The sequence below is a fragment of the Sinocyclocheilus rhinocerous genome, unplaced genomic scaffold, assembly GCF_001515625.1.
Source record: "Sinocyclocheilus rhinocerous isolate Xijiao unplaced genomic scaffold, SAMN03320098_v1.1 scaffold2348, whole genome shotgun sequence".
NCBI classification, from domain to species: Eukaryota; Metazoa; Chordata; class Actinopteri; order Cypriniformes; family Cyprinidae; genus Sinocyclocheilus; species Sinocyclocheilus rhinocerous.
Genome location: NW_015655583.1, coordinates 153722 through 162475, shown reverse-complemented (window position 1 = coordinate 162475; position 8754 = coordinate 153722). Strand labels below are relative to the sequence as shown.

The 8754-nt window shown below is 34.5% G+C and overlaps 2 protein-coding genes across 2 annotated transcripts in view; one reads left to right on the top strand and one right to left on the bottom strand.

Annotated features, from left to right (window-relative positions):
• Positions 1–4295, top strand: part of LOC107718695 (dolichyl-diphosphooligosaccharide--protein glycosyltransferase subunit 2-like) — a gene marked incomplete at its 5' end in the record, with an annotated part of 11365 nt that extends 7070 nt beyond the window's left edge. The window contains one exon of the mRNA XM_016525886.1: positions 4221–4295. Coding sequence (XP_016381372.1) covers positions 4221–4236 — 16 coding nt within the window. The remainder of the gene's footprint in view (positions 1–4220) is intronic.
• Positions 4296–5234: 939 nt separating this feature from the next.
• Positions 5235–8600, bottom strand: LOC107718698 (somatoliberin-like). Its single transcript, XM_016525888.1, has 5 exons — positions 8546–8600; positions 7929–8010; positions 6552–6653; positions 5903–6007; positions 5235–5693 (listed from the first exon to the last, which is right to left on the bottom strand). The coding sequence occupies exons 1-5, from the start codon at positions 8550–8552 to the stop codon at positions 5552–5554; spliced, it is 438 nt and encodes a 145-aa protein (XP_016381374.1). The 5' UTR covers positions 8553–8600; the 3' UTR covers positions 5235–5551.
• Between the last annotated feature and the right edge of the window lie 154 nt (positions 8601–8754).

Below are 8754 nucleotides of genomic sequence, written 5' to 3'. Positions count from 1 at the left end.
ATAAAATGTATGAATGATGCAGTGCTAATGGACATATCATTTATTACAGTACAGAAACTATAAAGTATATTTTCTACCTAATTCTGTGCAGAAATTTGAAATAATTGTTTGTAGTATATAAAACAATCATAAAATTGCCATTAGGAAAAAATTCTAGATTACAAATGATTGATTATTGTCCAGCAGTGTATTTGATTTCTTATAGCAAATTCAAAGTAAGATATAAGAAAATAATTCCTTGTAAAAAATAATTATAATAATACATACATAAAATTATTGTATTTGACATTTCTGTCACTTCTGAAATGATGGCTACGCCCATGGTGTGACAAAATGTTAGCCTATACATAATACTTATAAAGCTCTTTTTTTTAATCTTGGCTTACATACATTTTTACGCATTCCTTGTCATGCCATAGCATCATTAAACCAGCATCTAACCATTTAAATAATCTTGTGAATGCACTTAAAGAATGCAGAATTGAATCGTTAATCGAATCGAATCGAATTTAATTGTGAATCGAATCGAATCGTTCTAAATTTGCAAAAATCGTTATTGAATCGAACCGAAAACCTATGAATCGTGAATCGAATCGAATCGCTGTCTACCCAAAGATTCACAGCCCTAATAATTAGCCTATATAACCATTGGTATTTCATTAATATGAAGACCATGTTCTTGTTCTTTATGAGAAGTGGTTTTATTTAATTTTAACATAAAGGTATGTTATGCGTCACCACAGTTAAATCGGTGTCTATCATGATAAAACTTCAACCTCAACAAAAGACATATATAATGAGTTTGGACATTTTAGAGAAATGCTTAATAAATGCATTACACTGTAACTAAACCCATTCGATTTTAGCCGACTAAATTTGCTGTAGATTAAGTCGACTAAAACTAGACTAAAACTAAATACAATTCAGATGACTAAAATATGACTAAAACTAAATGGCATTTTAGTCAAAAGACTGACTAAAACTAAATCAGAATTTGCTGTCAAAATTAACACTGCATTCAAGTCACTGTGATATGTTGCTTAATTTTAGGTTGCCATCAAAATTATGTATATGTAGCGAATATTTGATATATCATTCAGTCCTTTTTCTGACGTGGTAAAAAGGCAGCTTTTAATTGCACTATTTGACAGAATAGAGGCTTGGATTTTATCTCTGTCCCCTTTGTGTCTTCATTCTGAACCTTCTGCTGAACTTGTGGGTGTGTTGCCGTCTCTGAGCTCTGTAGTGTGTGCTCGGGTTACTCAGAAGTGGTTTCCTCTCTTCATTTTCTGCCTTTTGGGACTAGATTAATTTCACAGATTTACATGTACCTCCCTGAGTATGCCCTGCTTTCAGGGATGATTACTCGCCTAATTAAACTGTAGAGCCTTCAAAAAGACCTTAGAGAGAACATAAGTGTTCATTCAGTGTTTAGTTTTAACCTGAAATGTTTTTTTTTTCCTTGGGCCCAATTCTGTACAGATACATTCCTCTAATGCATTCTTAGAAGGTTTTGACTTCTGCTTGTCTAGAGTTTAATCTCTTTTCCATTTGTACATACAGCAATCAACAGCAAAGAGACCTAAAATCGTTATCAGTGAGAGTTAGTGATTTCCGCTGGCATGATTGACAGTTGGTGATGTGACCGATGAGAAAAGTGTAACTTTATGCAAATGGAAACAACTACTAATGTCAGTGAATTGGAGCTCATCCATCCACCATGAGATCTTATTTTTACTGTCATGTCATTATTTGGCAGATTTTCAAAAGGTATAGCCAGTTACACAGCCCTACAATAATATTGGGGCGTCTAGTAGTGAAAAACCCCTACTAGCAACGGCCTTTTGACTGCCAGACCAAGTTGAATGGAGCATAAAGGGACGTTCACACCAAGCATGAACGATAACTATAATAACTATAACGTTTTATTAATCGTTCTTATTCTATAAGAATAGGGAAGTCCACACCATAGCTATAAAAATAAAGAAGAACAATATCATTGGAATCTCATTAAGAACTGTTTTTTTTTTCCCAACTGATGAACAATAAAAACAATTCAATCAGAATTCAACTGACTTTAAAGGGGCAGATGGCATTAATAAAGTTGTTGTCCATTGGTGTGAATCTATTATTGTTAGTGTTATAGTTATCTTTATAGTTATCGTTCTTGGTGTGAACATACTTTGTCTCAGTGTTTGTTTCTTTTACCCTTCTGCACTTTTCCATTCCTTCTCTTTCTTTACCCTTCCTTTAGGATTGCTGCAGAACAAAGTAGTAGGTTGGCAAAATATAGGAGTCTGCGATAAATGCCTGAATGTTTTGCAAAAAGAAAGGCCAGTCTTCAGGCTGAAGTAAGGCTTGCTGTTGCCACCTGTGCATCCCATAATATGGCATCAACATTTCCATGACAACACCTACTGCATGGCTGTGTTGGTGTGTTTGTTGAGTGAAGCTCACAACTTCCTTTGAAACATAATGCCATTTGTGACTGTCAAGCCATATTTTTCATGTCTTGCTTTTTATTGATCAGAGTGTTGTGATCACTTGTTTTTGTTGGCTTGTGTTTCACTTCATTAGTGTGTGCAGTGACAGACCGCTGAACTACAGTTTAGGCCCTATGTGATAAATTGCTTGATCTGAGATTTTATATTTATTTTGCCCCAAAGTCTTTTTGTCGCTGTGATAGTTTCTCAGTTGTGGAGTTGCCTGATTAAAGTTCTGCATGAACAACTACTCTATAAATTCCAAGCAGCAAGTTCACTAAAATATTATTTTCAGTGCAAACGTGTTTCTGTAAAAATAAGGGGCATCATAGGGGTTCACAAATGGCAGTGCTATTTGCCTAGCACAATTAACATTTGCAGCATTGCCTTTGTTTTTTTTTTGTTTTTTTGCACATGTTCTTATCTGGTTTTATGTTACGTTACGTACAAACATTTCTTTATCATGCAAAAGTAACAATTTCCTTAATTCAATTTATAATTAATTTGCTCTAAAATATCACAGTTTGATTGGCTGTGCAGCCTTTAACATCAACAACCAAAATACAGGTACAAATTTCCTGTTGTTTTTTACAAACAAACAAAAAATCGGTAACCCTTCAGAATAGAAAACACATATTCACTATTAACTATTAAGAGTTTTCCCTGAACAAACTCCTAATTTGCTGCTTATTAATAGTTAGTATGGTAGTTGTTGAGTTTAGGTATGGGGTGGATTAAGGAATCTAAATATGGTCATGCAGAATAAGGCATTAATGTGCTTTATAAGTACTAATAAACAGCCAATATGCTAGTAATAAGCAACTAGTTAATAGTGAGAACTGGTGCTTAAAATAGTGTTGCCAAAAATTCTTACCAGAATATCAACCTGTAAATAAAAAAACAAAAAAAACAACACAGCCCTTTTTGGTGAATTAGCAAGGCTATACTGCTACATAAATCAGTTTTGTAACACAGGTGGTAAAGGAAAAGCCACATGAAGAATAAAAGTTCATCACAAGTAGTCTTTCCACAAGGTGAGGTAAATTCTAATGTATAGTAGGTGCACGGTGTCATACAGACAAAATATACACATCTGATAGCAAAAACTACCAATAAACAATTATTTAAATGAAATCCAATCAAATGTGAAGTGCCACAGGGAATGTCAGTTTATGGTTTGTCAGTTCTTTTCTACTTCCAAAAATGGCACATTTAACAGTGTCTTGCTATAAAATGACATGAAATGTAAGTTAAGATCTCTGACTTTTTTTCCCTGTATAACAATTGTTTACTGTAGCATTTTAACAGTCTTCTACTTAATTTCTTGGAGTGGAGATCGTAGTAGTCTGCTGCATCCTTCTTAACCTATAGTACTCATAACTGGCCTGCTAAAGAGGAATTGCTCCGTGCAAGCCGTGCCTGGTGTTTGCAATACCTGATTTGCATGTGTTTTCAAATCTCGCTGAAGCACTGCAGACACGATGCATGCTAATAAACAATGCTCAATGCATGCTATTTATTCTTGGTGAATTCCCCCTCCTAAAATTGTTTTGAATACTGAGTGGTATTATACTAACCAACTGCAGTGTGATTGATGACAAAAAGGTTTAATGTGGCATTGCAGAATATGAAGAACCAAAGTTTAAAACCTACGCTTTTGCTACCTTGCAAGCACTGCTATTTACTACAGGAAGTACAAATCTGGTTTTAACCAGTACTTGATGTTCTCTCTTTCAGACTTGAAGGAAAATGATGCTGGTAAAATCGTGAAGACCATGGATGTTTCATATTCATGTTTTTTTCTTTATATAAGAAATTTGGGAAGTATTGGTGGTGGTTTAAAAGAGAAACAAAGATGCAGATTCTGAATTTTTCAAAATTGACAATTAAGAAACATGCAGTTTTTTTCAGACAACAAATCACTGTCAGATGAATACGTTGAGGATATATGATGATTGTTGCTTGTACATTGAATTGTGTTTGGTGGTGATGCAAATGAAAGTTGGTGATATTCTACTGCTGTTTTCTGTTTTTTGTAAGGATGTTCATTTGATTGTTTTTGAATACAAATTCCTGTCCTCAGATTTTTGTAACGAATAGTGAAGCATGTTCCCGTTTGATTTTTGTTTTTTTTTCATACCATGAGAGCAAGAGGTTTTATTTGCCATCAAATGAACAGAAATGTGGAATCATTTTTCCAGTCATCACCACACAGATGGCTAACAGTGTTTTTTTTTTTAAATAAATAAAACAATAAAAACACATTTGCTCGCTTTGTGTTGTTTAGTGGCCGATACTGGTTTTTAGAGAGCAGGGTGACTGTAAGGGGATTATGTAGGAACCAGAACATGTTAAAGAAATGAAAGCTTTATGCTTTTTAAGCCATTTTTAAGGGCTCAACATGAATGTTGGACACTTGCTGGCTGCTCTTACCTTTTTTGGTGCAGATCATCCATTAAAATATTATTTTAATTTTACTTTGTTCCATGACAGAATTCATTTCAATTTCATATATGTTGTCACATTACTAGACTAGCACTGGACAAGTATAAGATTGTATTAGCTAGATAACAAACTGTGAGCAAACATAGAAGAAATTATACAGAGTAAAGTTTTAAAACTCAACCTAAATGAACATTAAAACAATAAAATCGCCCCCTTTTCTCACTTGCTTAAAAACACATAAAATACTTAATGAGTAATACTCTACTTGTCAACTTAGAAATAATACAATTAGTGAGAGGTTATTTATTTCAATATATTTTGGCAAGAGTTCTGATATCAGGTAGGATTTGTCATCAGTGTTTTTAAGGAGTGGCTTAGGGAATGATCAGTTATACCACTATACAACCATATGTACCTGCTATGGTGTGGATGTCTAATACATTTAAACAATTGTGTATTTTTAGGTAGGGACTATTTCTGTGGCAGACCTTCTGAACACTGGCTGTAAAAATACACAGTGCACAGAAAACTGTATGAAGGGTGAACTGAGATTTAATAATCCAGTGTGAAATGTGGCAAATGCAAGTATAAAGACTGTTCACAGTTTTTGTATTAATTTATAATCATTGTGTAACTACTGAGAACTTAAGTCTTTGTGGTTCTCTGTAACTTTGTTCCCTCTCAATGACATCCATATCCACATCTTGTTTGAAGGTGTCTCCATATATGCCAGACTGGCGTTTCACATAGTTTTGAGTTTCTGGTCTGTTGACAGAGAGAGAGAGAACACAAAGTGATTGAAATATCATGGGACACAGCATTATTAAATTGTGTAGTTAAATCATGAGATTAATCAGCAGAATGTGGTGGGGGGTGTGGATCAGAGAGGGGGTTCCTAAAACGAAATTATGTAATTAAAAACATTAAATGATTTAGTTATAGCTGTCCAAAAATATCTAAAACAAAAAACATACCCAAGTCTTTTGCCCATTACAGTTTGAAGGAATTTTCTGGCAGATATTTGACCGAGAACTTTTCGGTAGCTGTTGGTAAAGATGGCGTCAGCATGTCTTCCAAACCTAAAAATGGTGTTTAAACATGATACTGTTATGTCAGAATTAGATGACTATATTTGAAGTCAGATTAGACCATTTCTGACCAAGGATGGTATTAGGGTTCAACCACTGGGATGGCCCAAAGTGCAAGAAGTTTGTGCCAGTTAACAGAAATGTCACGTGCTTGTTGGGCCAGTGCTGCATTTTTATTAAATCTTACATTTAGTTAAGTTTTATTAAAATTGCATGAAAGATTTTTGATAGTTTGGAAGCATCAGCAAAAATGTGTTGACTATATGTCAGTAATCATTGTATGCAGTATGCCATATAACTGTATACCACCATTTTGCAGCCAAAGTGTTTTGATAGTTGTCTTGGCAAATTAAAACGCTAAACCATTTGTTAGTTAACTACAAATGATGCATACGTACAGTATTTTAGTATATACTGTATGTATGCGTCATTTGTAGTAGGGCCAGTGAAAATGTCAAGGCAAGAAAAGTCTGAAGACAAAAAGTAGAAAAAAGGTGTTATTGTTGAGCGCTAGGTGAATGAATAATTGACTGACCTAAACTCAGCATCTGGTGTTTGGGATGAAGTGTCTGCTGGCAACTGCATTGGATCCTCAATAGAGGAGGTCATCAGTATCGTAGCCGCTCTCTGACCGAACCTAACAAACACATCAAGCACTGTGTTTATCACTTTATAGTTGATGAGATACTGTGTGTCCATCATAATCGAGGATGGGGTTATGACTGGGACAACTAGTCCCAGTCTCACCACAGTTTTTAAACAAAAACATTGTTATTAGCTTACAAATTTAATGTAGCAAGGGAGAGAATTCAATAAGATGATTGCAAAAAGCTGTGGACTCACATCAAGTGTCTGTAGTTCATAATAGAAACCCTGACCCTAGTTAACAGAACAAAAGCAGAGCTCAGTCTCTATTAATTAGGGTAACGTGTGACAGACTCTGAACGTAGACTTTCACTCTTCTCATAGGCAGCTGTTCTTTGTTAGTACCATTCCCACCCTACTCTCTGCCCATGTGTTGAGGTGTATAACCATATTAGTGTAAAAATTAGTCATACACTGTTAATTAGTTGTGCTGCAAATGTCATGTTCTGAGAAAATCAGAATGCTATGAGAATGGTTTGCTGTTACATAAAACTGTTGATGATTTCAAGTAGTTTCTCATTTAAGAGGATTTGTAATTATGAATGATGTAACTGTTATATGTTATGTTTGCTGCAAAGACGACTGCATGATTCAGACATATAACGACACTGTATATTTTAATAAGGCTCAAGTAGTTACCACTTAAATTCTAGTGTTAAGGAATCACTTTTCTAAAGCAGTTGCAAATTACAGAATGAATACACACACTAACTTAAGACACTAACAGTTTACAGGGGGTAGTCAATTAAGGTCACAGTTATAATTACTTAGGACAGTGCAAAGACATTTAGCTGACTCTGAAAAACACAGAAGAAAGATGCCCAGGGTTGGGCATGAGGACTGCAGATGCGGCCAGTGCAATAAACTGCAACGTGCGTAATGTAAGACACCTAAGACAGGGCTACAGGGAGGCTGGAAGGACAGCTGATTGTCCTTGCAGTGGCAAACCACATGTAACCATGTGTCCCCCAGATGTGTTCAAGAACTTGCAAATACCTTGTTGGAAGAGAGTAGTAGCATCTCACAGCGGGAACTTAAAAGATATTGATCCCCACTTTGTTCAGGTACTCATTATTCCATTTCTGTTCATCACATGTCTGTGATGTTTCACACATTTAATATTTTTAGGTTCATACAAATATCTATACGTTAAGAGATTTGTTACAAATAAAAAGTATTTGTTTAATTTACATGCATGAAAAATAAAACAATCAAATATTATATATTTAAAAAAAATGTAATGACAGTTGGTTTTGGTCTGTCTTACCTCAGTGGATAGACTGGGGAAGATGTCGCTGAAAGTAACAGGCAGCAGAACAATAGCGGGACAGTTCTCTGCATCATTCTCACTAAAAACACAGTTCACATAATGTTTCACATCCACTGAAGCTATATATATGTATGTATATATCACTGGGCAGACTCTTGCTTTTCTATGCTACTCTATGATTATTTATTATTATTTGGTTACATTAAAATAATGTATTTTTTTTGTAAATTAATACGTTTTTATTACCATTTTTATTGTAAATTAATTTTACAATTTATAATAATTATTGTTATTGTTGTTGTTGTTACTATAACATTCCTGTTTCACTCTTGGAAAAAAAAAGTTCCATTCAGAACCAAAAAGTGTTTTACATTGAACATTCTAGCTTTTAGGTTTAAAGAACACAATAAACTGATAAACAGATCTGAAGAATGTATAATAACATCAAGAAGCTTTAAGCCTCTAAAGAAATATAGGCAGCCAAAAAAGGTTCTTGATGATAAACCTATACTACAAACAACCATCCAAGTACCTTTATTTTTACTTTCAAATGTAAAATATAATTCCTAAGTTGAATAACCTTTTGATAGAATGAGAAAAACTGAAGAGTTTACCTTGCATGATTGGTGATGTGCTCCTCTGACAGTCTAATGAACAAAGACATGAAATGTTGGTCACTCTCACTCAGGGTTTGGTTTCATTCTTGGTGATGCTGAATAAGAGAATTTAAAAAGACTTTTGTTTTTCATTTTGTACCCCTCTTGTGTATCTCTTGTTTTATATACCTCACCTCCCTCCCTTCCCCCTCCCTCTCTCTATGCCC